Below are 18,037 nucleotides of genomic sequence, written 5' to 3' on the forward strand. Positions count from 1 at the left end.
AGTTTTAAGGGCACTAAAAGCCCCGGATGAATCCTTTTGAATTAACATATATTTACTAATGCATCACTTCTCTGGATTTACAGAGATCTACGACTCTCAATACTGGAGTATGGCAGATGGTCTTTAATAGAGAAGTATCAGACTTTGTGTAGTGGCATTTCCATAGAATCCCTGCTCGAATTTGTGAAAGCTTTCAAATCCAATCTGTGGGTAGAGGGACTTGTCCAAGGAAACTTTACAAGCTTTGTGAGTACAAAGTTGAGTTGCTGAAATTTGGGTTCTGCCTTCACTGAAAGCACACACACAAAAAACGCTGTTGAACACCTTCATTTTATCTCTAGTGACGTTCCGTTTTGATACTTTTCTTTTTATTTTATGTATATATTTGGAAAGTAATTCCTTTCCCCTAAATAAAAATTGGTATCTTTTACAATTTGTCTCCTAGGAATCAAAGGAATTTTTGAATTATGTTTCTGAGTGAGTATCTTGGTTTGATTCTCAACTATTATTTAAAACCCATGGGGTTCTGTGCAGGAGGATGGGGGGGGGGGATCATGGTGCATTTGCTCAGTTCTTTTTTGTTTAAAAAAAATCCATTTTTTGGATTTTTATTATTCTATGAAAACAATATTTTGGTTACTATTGCTTTCTAATATTTATTAACATGTTGCCAGGTTTATCCTTCTATTTCTTTTTTAAGAGGATAAAACATACTGGCAGCGTTTGTATATAACATTAAACCGTGGTTGAGCACATGGATAGGCAAACTGCGTCCTGCTGCTGGACATTTTGGACTACAACACTCATAACCCCCAGCCAGCATGGCCAATTGTCAGGGATTATGGGAATTGTAGTCCAAAACCTCTGGTGGGCCCCAATGCTATACCTGGGTTAGCATTATGGGGACATCACGTTGCAGCAAGTCTGGGGCTCACACACTCTCCCCTCTCCTCCAGCATGGATGCGAGGAGAGAACTGGAAGACTGCACCTTCACTATGCTTTGTTGAAACAAGTTAGCTTCCAAAACTATGATTTGAAATTGGCTTGATCACACAAACCATAGTTATCTTAACAACAATATTTCAGGTTTGGATGACTTGGTAAGCTGTGGTTAATCAAAGATGGAAGCAGAAGCTTCCCAACTTTCAGCCACATCTGAGAAGGGAGAGGATGCAAGCCCAAAGTTAATCTAGGCTCGTTTTTATAACACTAAATTATGGTTTATCACTACATTATGTTTTAATACTTTAAAAGAAAAGACAGAAAGTAAATCTTAACTGCTGTTAAAAGCTCAGATAAATATGATAGACTTAAGGTGGCATCTAAAAGCTAGTAAAGGAGGAGCCAGGCAAATTTGCCTGGGAAGAAAATTCCAAAGCCAGAGTGTCACCACAGAAAAAGGCCTTCCTTCTGATAGTGCCCCCACACACACACACACCTACCTTACCTCCAAATGTGGAGACAATCTGAGAAGATCCTCAGATGAAGATCTCAATTGATGAGCAGGTTCATATGGAAGAAGGAGGTCCCTGACTTGGCAGAAGGTGCCACCATCTGACTTTGGGTGATTCCTCACTCCCATCCCTCATCCCTCACTGTTTAGGTGGGTCCTCTGACCCTCTGGAAAGGCTTTTCGGGGGCACAAGTGGTTGGAGGGGGCAAGTGGACAGGAAAGCCCCCTTGCACAAACTTCTTTCTGTTCATCCTATTTGGGATCCAAGACTCTTCTCCAAAATTATTTAGAGCTTTGTAAGTTAAAATCAACACTTTGAATTGTGCCTTGAAGCTCCATAATATGAGTCTCAATTAACAAGCCAGCTGCCATGGTCTGGAGCAGTTGATGTTTCCTGACACTTGTATTGCACACTGCAGTAAACAAGTCTGGATGTCACAGATGTGGATAACTTATATTGGGTGTACGTTGCTCAGAGGTTAACCTGGAGTCATTTGCATCCAGATGCAAGGGAAGGCTGGGAGGAGATAAGGTGGCTACATGAAGAGTACAGACCTCCATCATGGTCGGGCACACGCATTGGGTTGGATCCAGAGTAACACTTGGCAGAGTTCCATTCATGCTGGAGGAAGGGGGCAGGGAGGCAATTCCTCTTTCCTCCTTCTGCCCCCTATGCCTTCTGAAAAGCTGCTCTGGAGAGGAAGGGGATCCTCCAGAGCAGCATGAGAATCAATGAAGGGGGCTGCAGAGGGAATGGGGAATCGGTGAAGATTGCCTCCCTATTCCCTTTCTCCAGCAGGAGTCTCTGCTGGATGATGGATCCCAGTGGCTTCCATGGTTAGAAGGAACCTTCCTAGTAATGGAATGACCAATCTGGACCCAACCCAATGAGAGGAAAAAGGGAAATAGGCCTGTACTGGGCTCCAGGGCAATCTCTCCATATTCAGTGGTTTTACACTTGTTATTGTAAAGGGAAAAGGGTTTTAAATTAATTTGCCACGCTGGGAAACCTCCTACCCAAACTCCACTAACAATGTAATTATTTAGCCTATGAACACACAGAATGAGAGCAAATTGATACATTACAATTAGCCTTAAAATGCACATTTTACCCTCACTCAACTGGTCTAATCACATGAATGATTACAGGGTACATCTGTAATGTAATGTAATGTAATGTAACATTACAGGGTACATCTGAAGCTAAATAGTGGCATGAGACTGAAAGGTTATAAGTACTGCTGTTACTATTAAGTTATCTCTGAAGATTTTTTTTTCAGTTTAAAGAGACAGCAGCTGTTTTGTCACTTTGCTCCCCCTCTCTTCTCTCTCTCTCCCTCCGCCTTCAGAAAATTGAAGTTCCGTCCTCTAATACACCCATGTCCTATTCAGTTCCGGGTGACAGAACTGCCAAATACTCACACCCTGTGTAAAGTGAAATCCCTTCACAGAGGTGATCCAAACTCTGAAGTCACCATCTACTACCAGGTATTGGAGATTTCAACCCAATGATCTTGGGATTTGTGGGCATTGAAGCTACCTAATTCTCCACCTCCTTCCTTACTGTGTTTCATGAAACATGGTCTTAGGCCCTAGGTTTCATACCATCATTCGCCCAGCTGTAAAACACCATGACTGCCTCGCCCATCCTTCATTTGTGGCTAGACTCGTGTTGAGCTGCAGCTTCAGGGAGGGGGAGAAAAGGGGCCTGGAGACAAGATAGGATGGCTGAATGGGGAATGCTGGGAACTGTAGGACTTTTTTGCTGTCTAAACAGGCATAGGATTGCATCTTTAAACAAAAAAAATGCTGGCATATTTTGGCCACACCCCTTTTGCATTCAGCCCCAGCCACCCCGGGCATGCCGCCCCCGAAAGCTTCTTTGTAATGGAATTCAGCCATTGGGCTGAAAAAGGGTCCCCACCCCTGCTCTAAAGTATGACGCTTAAAAACTACTGCTGCTCTGTGTTTTCTCCACTATTTTATACCATCCCTACAGTAGCTCCAAGACTTGAATGGAACGCTCAGGTTCAAAGAGAAATTATTGACCTGTTACTGACTCAATTTATTCATTTTTAGACTGGTGCTAAGAATTTAAGAGACTATTCACTCACAGAATTGCTTGTGGTGAGTTTGATGCTTTGCAAGTTTAAGAACTATGGCCTGGGTTTGCTCCCCCCCCTTCCCTCCCCATCCCTTTTTCCTTTTGTGTCTTGTCTTTTAGATTGTACCCTTAAGGGCAGGGAATGTTGTTGTTGTTGATGTTGTCGTTGTTAGTAGTAGTAGTATCGATATGTTGGCTGCTCTGGGACCCTTTTCAGCTGATAAGCAGAATAAAAAATGCCAATAATATTAATAATAGTAAAACAATAATAACTACTCTCAAATGATAACAATTGTTTGGTACATGAGCTATACATCTATTGTTTTCAACACTTAGTTGTTTTAAAGAATAAAAGAGCTACGTGTTAAGATTTCTTGTCTTTTGAACATGTGTTGTTTGGATCAGGTGAAATGTTCACACAGAAATCTTGCTCCATTCCAGATGCACATGGAGGAGCCGTGCTTCGACTTCCTGCGAACCAAGAATACTCTGGGGTGAGTTTGCCACCATTAGAACATCTTGCAGTAAATGTCCCGTCATATCCGAGAATCCCTGGGTGCTTTATTTCTCTGAGAATTCTCTGTTATTTGATAATGCATATAAATATGGAGCAATGTTTTTAAGTTAGTACTTGCTAACTTCTGAATTCTTGGAGGCCCCTTCATTATGCAGACAAGCTGGAGAAGGTTCAGAGGAGGGCAATGAAGATAATCAGGGGACTGGAAACAAAGCCCTGTGAGGAGAGACTGGAAGAACTGGGCATGTTTAGCCTTGAGAAGAGAAGACTGGGGGAAGATATGATAGCGCTCTTCAAGGACTTGAAAGGTTGTCCCAGAGAGGAAGGCCAGGCTCTCTTCTCGATCATCCCAGAGTGCAGGACACGGAATCATGGGCTCAAGTTACAGGAAGCCAGATTCCGGCTGAACATCAGGAAAAATTTCCTGACTGTTAGAGCAATACGACAATGGAACCAATGACCTAAGGAGGTGGTGGGCTTTCCCACACTGGAGGCATTCAAGATGAAGCTGGACAGCCCTCTGTCAGGGACGCTTTGGCTTGGATTCCTGCATTGAGCAGGGGGTTGGACTCGATGGTCTTATAGGCCCCTTCCAACCCTACTATTCTATTAGTCTATTCTATGATTCTATGATTATCGAGACAGTGGTGCAAAAAAATAATAATCCAGAACTCAGTAACGATCAGGTTCTATAATTCCCTATTTTGCACAGGGGAGTGTACCTTGTTTAGAAGCAGAATCAAGCTTCCAAAAGCCTCCCAGAAGTGTGATTCTACTTCTAAACAAGGTGTATGCTCCCCATGTGCCACTTTTTCTTCAAAATTTGCAGGGTTGTTCAGTGCAGCAGCAAATTCAGCAGCGGTGGCAACTGTGGCTGGGGGCAATGCAGTCTCCCAACCCTAGATGTTGCCCATCCCTGGGATAGATGGAGGAGCCCGGTGGTAGTTAATCCATACCAGGCTGATGGCCCTTGTTGTCTCCTCTCCCACCTTTTTAGGCAGATAGTCAGATGCAATGGCAGTAATGACATCAGCAGCTGAAAGCAGTAGTGCAATGGTGCAATCCAATAATTCACCCAGTGTTGCTTCCATAATACGTTTTAAATGACCATGTGGGAGAACAGGTTTTGATGGATACCTCCCATATACTAGTTAGTACTTGTTAATGATCAGAATAAAATGACTTGTACTTGTGGAATGTTATTCTTCTCCTTTGGTTTAAGCTATCATGTCTACCCTGCCACAAGAAACACATCTGGGATCCTAGGTTTCTCTGTTACCGTAATAACCCAGGCAACCAAATACAAGTAAGTCTCCCTTTATTTATTTATTTATTTATTTATTTAAAGAGCAGTTTAGTATTACTGTTTCCATCTTAGGGCTCTGTGAATTCCGAGGCTCTTCATAGCTAAGACCCGCAGTTTTCTGACAAAAACTATGACATATTTAAAACATTGACTGCAGTCAAGTTCCTATAATTCTCCATTACTAATGTTTCTACCACTCTCTTCCAAAGTACTTGAGAAGCTGAGGGCAACCCTACACCCACTTCCCTGGGAGTAAGCCCCATTGAACTCACTGAGATTTACTCCTGATTATAGGATTGCATTCTTAGTATTTTTACTGGGATATTTTGCCTTGTTGCCTAGCCCTGCTAGGAATTGCATGGCCTCTAAAAGATGTGTGTGCTCATCATGTCTATGGCCCTGAACTAGGTAAAGCGAGTCATCACTATGTCATATTAAAACTAATGGAACAAATTCTGTTTGGCTAACGTAAGTCCAACTGCCTTCATAGAACTTAGCACAACTAACTGTAGCTGAATTGGAGACTTTGATTTAAAAAATTGACATTGAAAGTGGGGTTTAGAGTATATAGCTTATAAAATCCTTTGCTTTATATGCCTAAGGGCTGAGGCTTAATCGCTCACATCATTAGTTAAAAGATCTGAGGTAGCATTTATTTATGTTGTATTTATTGTAATCCAGTAAATTCAAAGAGCAGTGATTTGAATTAGGGATTTGCAAAATCTTCCTGAGCAATTTCACAAATGTTATTAAAACTCTCTTTGTTTCTATCACAAATCTTTGTTTCCATCACTTTATTTATTTATTTATTTATTTATATTAAATTTCTTAATTGCCCATCTGGCCGGTCACCCAGCCACTCTGGGCGATGTACAATGGTACAATTTAAAACAGTAAAATTATACATTAAAACATTATTTAAAAATACCCTAACCCACCCCAAATGCCTGCCTGAATAACCAAGTTTTCAGTGTGTGGCAGAAGTTCATTAAAGCGGGGGCATGGCAGAGTTCCCTAGGGAGGGAGTTCCACAGAGTGGGGGCCACTACAGAGAAGGCCCTCTCCCTCGTCCTCACCAGCCCAGCTGTCCTGGCTGATGGGACAGAGAGAAGGCCATCCGAGGCTGATCTTGTTAAGCGGGCTGTCTGGTGTTGCTGGAGGCGCTCCTTGAGATAGGCTGGGCCGGAACCACATAGGGTTTTAAAGGTCAAAGCAACACTTTGAATTTGGCCCAGAAAACAACTGGTAACCAGTGCAACTCCTTCAGCACTGGAGTGATGTGATCACGCCGGCGGCTGCCTTTAATCAGGCAAGCCGCCGCGTTCCGCACTGGCTGCAGCTTCCAAACCATCTTCAAGGGTAACCCCATGTAGAGCGCATTACAGTAATCTAGACGAGAGGAGTCCAGGGCATGTACTATCAATGGGAGCAGGTGGTCGGGAAGGTAGGGGCGCAGCCGCCATATCAGATGGAATTGATACAATGCTGTCCAGCTCACAGCTGACACCTGAGCCTCCATGGACATCTGGGAGTCTACAATGACCCCCAGGCTGTGGACCTGGTCTTTCAAGGGTAGCTGTACCCCATTCAACACCAGGTCAACATCCCCCAACCTCCTCTTGTCTCCCACCAAAAGTACCTCAGTCTTGTCAGGGTTCAGTTTCAGCTTATTCCTCCCCATCCAGCCACTCACCGTCTCCAGACATTTAGACAGGGATTCCTAGGGATGGCAGAGAATTCCGCCACAGATTCCAGTGAGATACTTAAATGGCTAAAACGGGATTTACTCCTGAGTATAGGATTGCATTCATAGTATCTTTACTGGGATATTTTTCGTTGTTGCCTAGCCTTGCTAGGAATTGCATGGCCTCTAAAAAAAGTATGTGTGCTCATCATGCCTATAGCCCTGAACTAGGTGAAGTGAGTCATCACTAGGCTTTAAAAACCTGGCTGTTCAGGCAGGCATTTGGGGTGGGTTAGGGGTTTTTTAGAGCTGTGTTGGTGTTTTTTGTTCAGTTGATTATGTAAATTTGTTATTAGTATTGTACACCGCCTAGAGTGACCGGGTAGCCAGCCAGATGGGCAGCTAATAAATCAAATAAATAAATAAGTAAAACACCCCTTGACTGGGTGAAAGGCACACCCCTGGGCAGAATCCTGGGAAATTCATCTCTTTCCTTGACTGCCTGCTCTTGTTAATATTCTGCATCATACTAAAAGCTCACTTTAAATTTTCAGACTTGTATGGCTGTCAGCCCCAGAATTTAAAACACCTGCTTCTTCTATGTGTCGTAAATAGGCTTCTCAGGACTTAAAGCCTTAATTGACTAGTTGTCATAATTAATCAATTAACTGAACCAAGATCAACAATGTGTGTGTTTTTAGCTGGAGTTCTCGCCTGTGAAAATGTTGGTAATATAAAGAACCCGGGCTTCTTTACATTCAGGCAGTGTATTTAAGATTAATCTTTGAGCAACAAATTAATTCACTATTATTTATTTGAGATAAATTCTTATCTTAATTAACCAGCTATAAAATATCATCTTACAGTGCATTCTGCATAAACACTACTGTTATTTACCAAGGCTTGGATCCAGATTTAGTCATGCTTAGAGTAGACTGATTGAAATCAGTGGGACTTAAGTAAGTCAGACTAATTTAAGTCTCATTGATTTCAGTGGGCCTATTCTAAGCATGACTAAGTCTGAATCCCATACTATATACATGCAGTATATGGGGCCTCTCAGATTCAAGGCCCCTTGGCCTTGCAGCGGCTTGATAAGGCATATGTTTTGCAGCCTTTGTCAGCTCAGGCAGCTCTGATTTTTCACAGGTTCTTTGCTTCCTCGTAGGGATGCCTGAGCAATTCAGTCTTTGTGAATTCCTATGCAAAATGACCTGATCTGCACCTCTCAGACTAAAAATCCACCACATTTCACACTTTTCCAAATGTTGCAGTGCAGTTCTTGGCAGTTTAAATTACCAAGGGTATAGAAATTTAAATGCGTATTTAAGGATTCTTTTGGAGAATAACATTGTATTGACAGGAATATCAACAATAAACATTACAAGATAATCAGTTTTATTTATTTTTATTATTTATTATTACATTTATATCCCGCCTTTTTTCCTCCAAGGAGCTCAAGGCGGCGTACATGATCCTCATCCTCTCCATTTTATCCTCACAACAACCCTGTGAGGTAGGTTAGGCTGAGAGTCAGTGACTGGCCCAAAGTCACCCAGTGAGCTTCATGGCCGAGTGGGTACTAGAATCAGGATCTCCTGAATCCCAGTCCAGCACACTAGCCACTTCATCACACTGCCTTTACTAACACTCTGGCCATGCAGTAATAAAGCTTTTGTTGATGGTCTTAGCCATCAACAAATGCTGATGGTCCTCCTACCCAAATCTCACCTCCCAGACTTGAATGTGGATCCAGATGCAATTTGCAGTCAGAAATCCATACATTTCTAAGCTTACAATGCATTCTGTAAAACAAAACAAAATGTGTTTGACAGCATGAGCACGTATTAAAAATGCACAAAGAAAAATGCATACATTCCCAAAATGCACACAAACACACTTTGGTCAATGGGCACATGAGTCCAAAAATACGTATCTTTAAAAATTAGCAGAAAATATGTGTATATTAATATGTACAGTACAAAAAATGTGCACAGATTTCTGTATGGATTGTTTCTCTAAAAAGTTGACAATCTCTGAGAGATCAAGACTGACAGAGCCATCTATCACTGAGGGCTCTGGAATCCTTGGGTTGGATCCAGAGACAGTCATACTTAGAGTAGCCCCAATGAAATCAATAGGATGTAAGCTAGTCATGACTAATGTAAGTCACATTGACTTCAGTGTGTCTACTACTATAAGTATGACTAAATCTGGATCCAACCCTTTATTATTTTATCATTGTTCCAGAAAGGGCTTAGAATCTGGAAGCTTATGTACATGATAAATGGAAACTGAGTTTCTATAAATTGGTGGTGTAATTGTCCAGGTCCATTGTCTTCTTTTTTTGCTATTATATGAACATACAGTTTTCCATTCAGTGCTTTGGGTGGGGAACCTCTGTACACTTGGAGCTGTAACATTCACTGATGTGACCTGTGAAGTCCTTGAGTGATGGAGTGAGTTCTTTGTGAGCAAAGCATCTGAAATATGTTGAGGATTTTTAATCAGACTTATACAATTGATCAGGGTAGTTCTACATATTCTTACAATGGGTTGTATCCAGTGGTGTCATTCTGCTAATGCAAAGCTTCTACAACTTGCAGAAACACCATTTTCATTCTTGTGTGCGTGTCATATCCAACACTTGGATTCTACTTCAGCAAGGCATTCCACATCTAATTCTGACTTCATTATGCCAGGGGTTGTTTGTACTAGTTGTGTTAGTTGTTTTGCTAGCAGTTGTGCAACCACTAGTGAAACAACACCAATGCTTGTAATTTTTCTGCTAGTGTAACATTGGATATAGCCCAATGAATGCAAAAAATCATTTCATAAATGAAAATTGCTGCAGTTCTCTCCTGTAGCCCTACATGCTCAAGTAGGTTTCTGCCATTGTTACATTATAAACTTCACCAGCTGTCATCAGGAACAGGAGTCCTACACTACAGGCATAATATGAATCCAAGCCCCATTAAAATCAAACAATGGATTTACGATCAGGGCCAAACTTGAACATGTAGCTTTTACTAAGGACAAACAAAACACACTAGATTACTTTGTCTAAAACCAGACTAATACAGTATTTTTTAGTAATTCATCAATTAAAAGAAAGGCAGCAAACAAATAAAAGAACCTTAGTCTGTTTACATCCCTAAAAGTGTATATGAGATTCTGTTGTTTCTGTTGATTTCTGTTGTTTTTTAGGATGGCTTGTTAGCCACCTTGAAGACTGTTAGTCAAAAACAAGTTACAACATATTTTAATAAACAAATATTGAACTTCTTATTGAGACTTTTAAATCTTTTAGCACTGAATTAGTTGATAGAAAAATAGAAGACTTCTTTTTGCACTTTGAGAATAAACTCCGGAATTTGTCTGCAGAAGAATTCACAGCTCAGGTAAGATACATGCCTAATTTGTATGGTGCATTGAACTGAGTTGAAGCTGATGTAGAATACATAGAATATCTGGGTATCAGGGTGGTTGCAATCTTATGGCCCCCTAGACAGCATCTTGGTGGCCGTAGGGGTTTTTGGATTCCTGGATCTGAGGTCAGATACAGTGCTCTTACCTCAGACCCAGGAGTCCAAGATCCCCATCCCCTCCCTCTCACAGCCTCCATGGAGAGAATGTGAGCTCACAGACGATGGAAAGGGGCTGGTTCTGTGGGCAGGGAGAGGAATAGATCAGGGTGGTCAGCTTATGAAGACTCCTTCAGCTGCCCCAGCCTCCTTCCCTCCCATACCAGAAAACTCCATCTGGACTGGCAAAATCGCCCATCTAGTGAAATGCAGGGAGAGAGTGCACAGAGGCAACGGGTTTGGAGGCTGAAGGGAATCCAAATAGAGTTGCACCCTAAATGTGTGATTCCATGGCTCAAGTTGCGCCGTTTAGGAGCAGAGGAATTTTTCTTATACTATCTTGGTCAATATTGTCTACATTGACTGGCAATGGCTCTCCTAGGCTTCAGGAAGGGGTCTTTCCTAGACCTACCTGGAGATAATGGGGATTCAACCTGGGACTTTCTGCATGCTAAGCATGTGCTCTACTACTGAGCTAGGATCCTTCTCCCAAAGAGTAGTAAACCCATTATTCTCTACGCAATGGCACTTCTGCCTTTGTGACTAGTCAGATCTTAATTATATCGGGCAGGTTCATGTGGGAGCAGGTGGTCCTTGAGTCTTATTCCAAGCTGCAGTGGTGTAAATTCATGCCAGTGGGCTCTGTCCCACTTCCCAGTTGCACCTGTCCCTTTCCTTATAAGAAATGGAAGTGGGCAAAGACATTTGCATCAGCATTTGCAATTCCTGTGGACCAAAAAGGCCTATAATACTTCATACTACCTAGAGTGATGGGAAGAAATCCTAATCCATTGTAATTGATAGGATCTGAGAGATGAAGGACTGGTTCAGCATTTGTGGATGAAACGCCAGTGTATCTGTGCTAGGGCCTGGGCTGGGTCATACTACTTTTTTAAGGGGAGGAATTTTCCTGCCATATAGCCACAAGGACCTTTGCACAACATCCTATGAGCAGGAGCAGTGATCAAATAGCATTACATTTCTTTGTGGAAAGCCCCCTACTGTTAATCTATGTAATCTAAACCCAGTGATGAATGGGAGTGAAATATCCTGCCAGCACACCATAATTTTGTTGTGCTGCTAATCTCTACCTATCCACAAAAATGTTTGGAAGCAGGATTTTGTCACTTTCCCATAAACAGAGATTTTTCTACAAGAGCAGTAAGGAACAGCATGTTTTTCAGGTCTCAGCTCTAATAAAGCTGAAGCAAACTGATGATTCCCATCTTGGTGAAGAGGTGGACAGGAACTGGAATGAAGTGATTACTCAGCAGTACTTGTTTGACAGACTTGCCCGAGAGGTAGTAAATTAAAAGCATAAGTGATTTTATTATCTTGATAATTGTTCGTTATATCTGATTCACAGCAAACACACACGCACATGCATGCATACACATTTTTTATGATTAAACATTAGTCATTAAGTGACTTTGGGTCTGGTCCATGAAAGGACTAAAATGGAAAATGGAGACTCGAGCCATTTGGGTCTATTGCCACCACGGGACTGACTGAATTGACTTAGAGTTAAGTGTTTTTCTGTAAGTTATTTGCTACGTGGAGAGGACATGGTAAAATGGAAAGATCTGAGATCTAAGTTTCCTGAATCATGTTCTTGCAGAGAAATAAAATGAACAGCTTCTTTTCCACATGAATATTATCTCAGTGTAGGTCATGTGTGAGGCAGCTGAAGTCTTCGAGAACTCAAAATATGCTTGCTGGAGAAAAATCTCTTAAATGTGATGATCAGTGTCAGATTTTTTTCTCTTGCATGGGGTTTGTGAGAATAAATATCTAGTCTGCCTCTTTTCTCCTGCCTCAGACTGGGGAGACTATTCTGGAACATGCAACTTCTCTTCCTTTGTTATATATCAAAGATGTGCAACAGCAAGGAGGGTGTATCAGTCAATCAGGTGTATTAATGAGTTTGTCTATTGACAGGAGTATACAGTAAGGCAAGTGTACAAGCCAACAGAAACTGTTGTACCAGGCAGAGGATCAGGGGAGGGGTTGGAGGAGAGAGAAACGCTGTAATGGGAACATTTATGTATAGCATGCCCCTATTATATTTGAAGAATTGTTAAGACATCTAGACTAATTGTTTTACTTGGAAGTATTCCCAAGCAAGCATGCATAGCATTACACCCTAAGATACACAATGAAGTGTAAGGTGATTCAAGGGATATGATTCAAGCTGAGCAAAAATTTCTCAGAAGACATTTTTCTGAGAAAACGTCCAAGATTTTTTCTTTTTCTCACACTCCTAGAAAAAAGGCCACTTTGCGGAATTTTCTCCAAATATTCTACACTGTGGTTGGGGGTTTTTTTTTGGCAACCATCATTTTCCCTTCACAGTAACCTGGAATGACACTAGGTCTGGGCATTGTGGAAAATGCAAAATAGTGGCTGGACAGTTATCATTGCTGCCACTTGCAAATACCAACCCTTAGGAAAAAGAGAAAAGGGTGTGCTACTGCCTCAGCTAATGGTGAGCCCTACCCCTGAGAAACCACTGGAGAAATTTTTCCCCTGGAAAAGTTCCGTGAAATGGTTCCACAGTTTCTCTGCCTAGAAATAGGGTGGAGAATTTTGAGAGGCCATTTGCACTCAGCCCTAGAAGAAATAATGGAAGAATGGACATACAGTAATGGCAATTTACCATGGTTCTAATTCATAATGCTCGACTCGTACACTGAATCACCCTATTAGGGAGAGACCCATATTGCCTTTTAAATGTACATAATTCATTCTCGCCATCTGGTAGAGTGTGACGTCTATACAGAACATTTACTTATTTACTTATGTATTTATTTGTTTGATTTATAGCCTACCTTTCTACGAAAAAGTGGAACTCAAGGCAGCTTATGAAAACAATTTAAAATATATTAAAACACTAAAACACATTAAAATACAATAAAAACAAAACAATTACAGAATACAAACAGTATCCAAACCAACAGACCCACTTACAGACCAAAGACCTTCTTTAAGAAGGTGGACTTTCCCTGCTGTCAGAAGGATAGCAGAAAGGGAGAGAACCTGGCCTTTGTGGGGAGGGAGTTCCACAGCCTGGAAGTGGCCACAGAAAAGGCCCTCTCTTGTGTTGCCACTCATGGTGGTAGTCTCAAAAGAAGGGCCTCTCCAGAAGACCTTAAGGACCAGGCAGGCTCATATGTGACCTCAGATGACCTCATGGAGGTTGAAAAGACAGTGGGGGAGCAGGGAGAGGAGAGGCTGGGATCCACAGGATCCCATGACATCTCTGTCATCCATCCACACCCACCACTGGTAAGTGAGCCAGACAGCCTCAGGGACTTGTCTGTCTGTTTTTTGTGTGTTTTGAGGAGGAATAGGAGGCAAAATAGCTTCTGTTGTTCCTCCTGCCCTGCAGACAATAGCCTAGCCCAGAGGCTTCCATCTAATGGGCAGCAATCCCCCTGGATCACACCCTTAATTGGTTTTTATAATGTATATATCACCTTTGAGTATTCTGCTACCAATTATATCATTTATATAAAAAATGAGTATTTAAGTAACAAAAAAACAAAACAAGCACAGTCAATATAAAACCATCAGCAAGAACAAGCAAGGACAGCAGAGAGACACAAAAAGCTAACTTTCAAAAGCAAGATGTACTGAGTGGAAGCCATTTTGTCTGTTGCAGTAAAAGCAAAGATTCTTGTGGCACCTTAAAGACTTAGGGAGCAATCCTATGTCCCCTAGACAATGTCTGGGGTGGGTGGGGACATAGGATTGTTCAGTTTCTGGGATCCGAAGTCCAAAACAGGGGTCTGACCTCAAAGCCCAGAAACTGTGCTCCCCACCCCCTCTTAACCAGCACATTTCTGGCTGGCTGCACTCGGAAATGGAGCGCTGAGAAGGGAAAAGGGGGCATTGCTGGGGGTGAGGAGGGGAGGAGACTGTGGTGGTGGCCATACAATATTTTCTATGGCCGCCCCAGCCTCCTTCCCTCCCCCTCTGAAGGGCCGCTGCTAGATGGGTGAAATCACCCATCTAGCAGAAATGCAGGGCGGCTGGAGAACAAAGGGGAAAATCGCCTCTGCACTCCAGCCACACTGCATTGGATACTTGACAGCCTCAAAGTTCGGAGGCTGCTGACTATCTTCATAGGATTTCACCCTGATAGATTTATTACGGTAGTAGTTTATGCAGACTAGAACTCCATCTTCTTCTCTCTATTTTTTTCTTTTACACCCAAGTGTAAAAAAAGTGTCTGTTTGTTTTTACACCCAACTTGTCAACTGAGGATTAAACTTCATGCATCTAATGACATGGACTTTAATCCATGGAAGCTTATGCCATTATAAATATGTTAGCCTTTAAGATGCTACAAAACTTATTGTTTTTGTTTTTCAAAGGCAGGTAGTAGGATAAAGATCTGTTTATACCTTAAAGCATGCATATTAATACTGGAAGATTCTAAGAAACTCTTTGTGGTTTATAGATTGTAGCACTGAAGAGTCTTACTAGATTTCATTTGCTTGACTGGTTCCTAGCATTCAGAGGCAAGCACAAAAGAATTTTGAGCACCCATGTGAGTATATCTGAAATTAAAGTGCTCTCTTCCTCTCTCTGTTATATAGATACGTATGTATGTATGTATGTATGTATGAGTGTTGGTGGATGATTCATTCTGTGAAAACAAAGAAGCGTTCATTGAAACTCATATTTCTTTAATGGTAAGGCTTGTAATTTCTAGGGATAAGGAAGAAATGTATTTGGTTCACATTTTAATGCAAATTTACCTAATTTTGCACTTTCGAACCAATAAGCAAACCAAAACTCAATTATGCTTCAAAACTGACATTTCTCCAAAATTTGCAATGAAGTTCTCCAATCAAAAATACACACAAAGATGTGTTTATTAGGGGAACGTGCACATAAAATGTATATCTTTGTGAAAATAACATTAAAATGTATTATATTAGGAAAATTGCTTTAAAAACATACAACAGTATGCAAAATTGTGTACAAAAATACATTAGGAGAAATGCACAAACAAAAATGCATAACTTCCCTCCAAACTGTTTTGAAAAATTCTCAAAGTTAGGGACAGACTGAACTTAAGACTGGAAAAAAATGAGACACTGAGAGAAACTGAAATTGGCAGATTCATCCATCTTTAATAATTTCAGGCTATTAAAAAGTTCCTGTCTTTTAAGCTTTTGGTCTCTGGTGTGGACTCTTGGAGGCAGGAGTATGGGATGTGGGAGAGAACAAGAAGTATACATCACTCACGCTTCCTATTTGCCATACTTCTTGTAACATCCAAAATAGAACAAATTGCACATCTTCTGCAAGGCAAAATTTGGAAGCTGCACCTACATGAGGGGTACACATGTCTCACTACCTATTTGAAGGTGAAGAATTTAGAAGAGGTACTGCAAGCAACTCATCCAGCAAAAGAATCACCATTAAACATCACCAACCATATTAATATATATATATATATATATATATATATATATATATAAACCACACACACAAAAATCAAATTCAATAAATATTCCATGCCTACTTACTCAAAATCCTTATGACTGTGTTTGTAGTTAGAGCTGTTCAACATTGATTTGGTTATTTTCCATATTTAAGATTTAAGAATTATTCCCTTCTTGACATAGCCTTTGAAATTTAAAATAAAATGCAGTCATTTGATCACATTTGGAAAACACTCCTTAATTTTAAAAGAGCAAGATGTCCCAGTTTCAGGCTCCTCCACCTTTTTGACCGGTTTAACCCATACCAACAAAAAGAATGTGATCTTGAATTTTGTTCAATAAAGACCGCAGGCAGGCAGGCAAGCAAGCAAGCAAATGGAAGGCTGCCTACGTTTAAAGCAGGAGTGGGGAACTGCTGGCCCATAGGCCAGAAGGGGCTTGCTGTCTCTACTCTTTAGCCCTGCCCCTCCCTACACTGCAATCGGGTGTACAAAAACATTCCTAATTACCATAGGGGGATTTTCAGGGGGTTGCAGCTGGAGACTGAAAGGGTAAACCCGACATGCTGCAATCCCACAAAACACAGTTTTCCTCCACAGCAATTAAGCTTAGAAAAAAGGACCTATTCAAACAAATGGGATCTTTTTTCTTAGCCTAACTGCCATTGGAGGTGGGAGGGGATTTGTGCTGGGGAGGGAAGGGGAGAAAGAGCGAGAGAAGGGAGAAAGAGAAATGTGGAGATGGAGAAAGAAGGGGAGAAAAGAGAAAGACAAGGGGATGGCAAAAAGGGGGGAGGGGGTTGGCAGAAAGAAAATGGATGGCACAGTGCCAACTATGACCCCACACCATTTTGCCTTCAGCCTTCAGCTCCACCTAGTTCTGCTGGCTTTGCCCACTCCTGGCATGTGTCCCCTGAGAAATTTCCCCAAGAGAATGTTTCCCTTGCAATAGAAAAGGTTATCCACCCCTGATTTAAAGTCCTATGTTCGTAGGCCCTACTGATGCCCTAGGTCACCTGATTCATCTTCCTGCCATTATCAGGGTGAGCCACTGTAGAGACTCGAGAGTCAGACCAGCCTTAGAACATGTTTGCAGGTGGCAAAATAGGTTTGGTTTGGGGCTTTGCACTGCAGAGCTGCTTGCTATGTAAAGTGAGATTTGATGCATTCATCTCTGAACTGACCCTCCCTACCGCCTGTTGCTAACTTCTTCTGCCTTTATTGAATTTGCACATTGTGAAATCAGTGACCCAACTGTTCAGGGCTAGTTTGTCCGATGCAAAAATATACTTTGTTCTCCTCAGGTGTCTTCTGTTGATAGAGAGTTAGACAGAAAAGTCGCAATTAAAGTAATGCAAGGACTTGTGTTTGCAGGAAAACAGACTTAGTCTGTTTGTAGAATTTGGATATTTGCTGACTTCTTGGGTAACCATTTGGCCTTTGAATTTTCAGGTGGTTGGATATGGTAAACAGGAAGGAGACTTAGAAGTTACACATACGTCCACTGCTCAGGGATCTTGGTTTGCCAAAACACCTGAACTGACATTTTTACCTTCTTCTCCTCTGTTGAATTTCCCTGCTATTATGGACATCCAAGCTTTCACGTCAACTCTTAACCTTCTTCCTTACCACAAGATACTAAAATAAACTTTACTCTCAGGCTTGTTTACATGTCATGTTTTCATGCTATTGTACTCATTTGCAAGTCCGAAGGGCCAGAAGCAGATAACATTGGCCAAGACAGGCAGCTGGTCCAGTTCTAGAGCAGGCAGACAAAGGAACTTTGATCAGAGAGATCAAAGCGTCAAAAGGTAAATGAAGCGGGCCCTGAGAGGTAGGTGGCCAGGTTCCAGAAGGCAGCAGAAACAAGGCAACATGAATCTGCACTACTGTTCTCACTGAGAAGTTGCTCAGACTGAGGAGGCAACCCTGA

At 41.6% G+C, this 18,037-nt stretch overlaps 1 protein-coding gene across 1 annotated transcript in view; it reads left to right on the top strand.

Moving 5' to 3' along the window:
* LOC146346697 (nardilysin-like) overlaps positions 1–17,765 on the top strand; it is a 60,039-nt gene extending 42,274 nt beyond the window's left edge. The window contains exons 21-30 of the mRNA XM_084847995.1: positions 84–246; positions 446–477; positions 2,804–2,942; positions 3,534–3,581; positions 4,000–4,052; positions 5,298–5,381; positions 10,376–10,466; positions 11,834–11,950; positions 15,112–15,201; positions 17,557–17,765. Of these exons, the coding sequence (XP_084704121.1) occupies positions 84–246; positions 446–477; positions 2,804–2,942; positions 3,534–3,581; positions 4,000–4,052; positions 5,298–5,381; positions 10,376–10,466; positions 11,834–11,950; positions 15,112–15,201; positions 17,557–17,751 (1,012 nt within the window). The 3' untranslated portion in view covers positions 17,752–17,765. The remainder of the gene's footprint in view (positions 1–83; positions 247–445; positions 478–2,803; positions 2,943–3,533; positions 3,582–3,999; positions 4,053–5,297; positions 5,382–10,375; positions 10,467–11,833; positions 11,951–15,111; positions 15,202–17,556) is intronic.
* Positions 17,766–18,037: the final 272 nt, after the last annotated feature.

Source organism: Heloderma suspectum, chromosome 4 (genome assembly GCF_057233095.1).
Source record: "Heloderma suspectum isolate Gila_16-S chromosome 4, 16-S_ref, whole genome shotgun sequence".
Classification (NCBI taxonomy): domain Eukaryota; kingdom Metazoa; phylum Chordata; class Lepidosauria; order Squamata; family Helodermatidae; genus Heloderma; species Heloderma suspectum.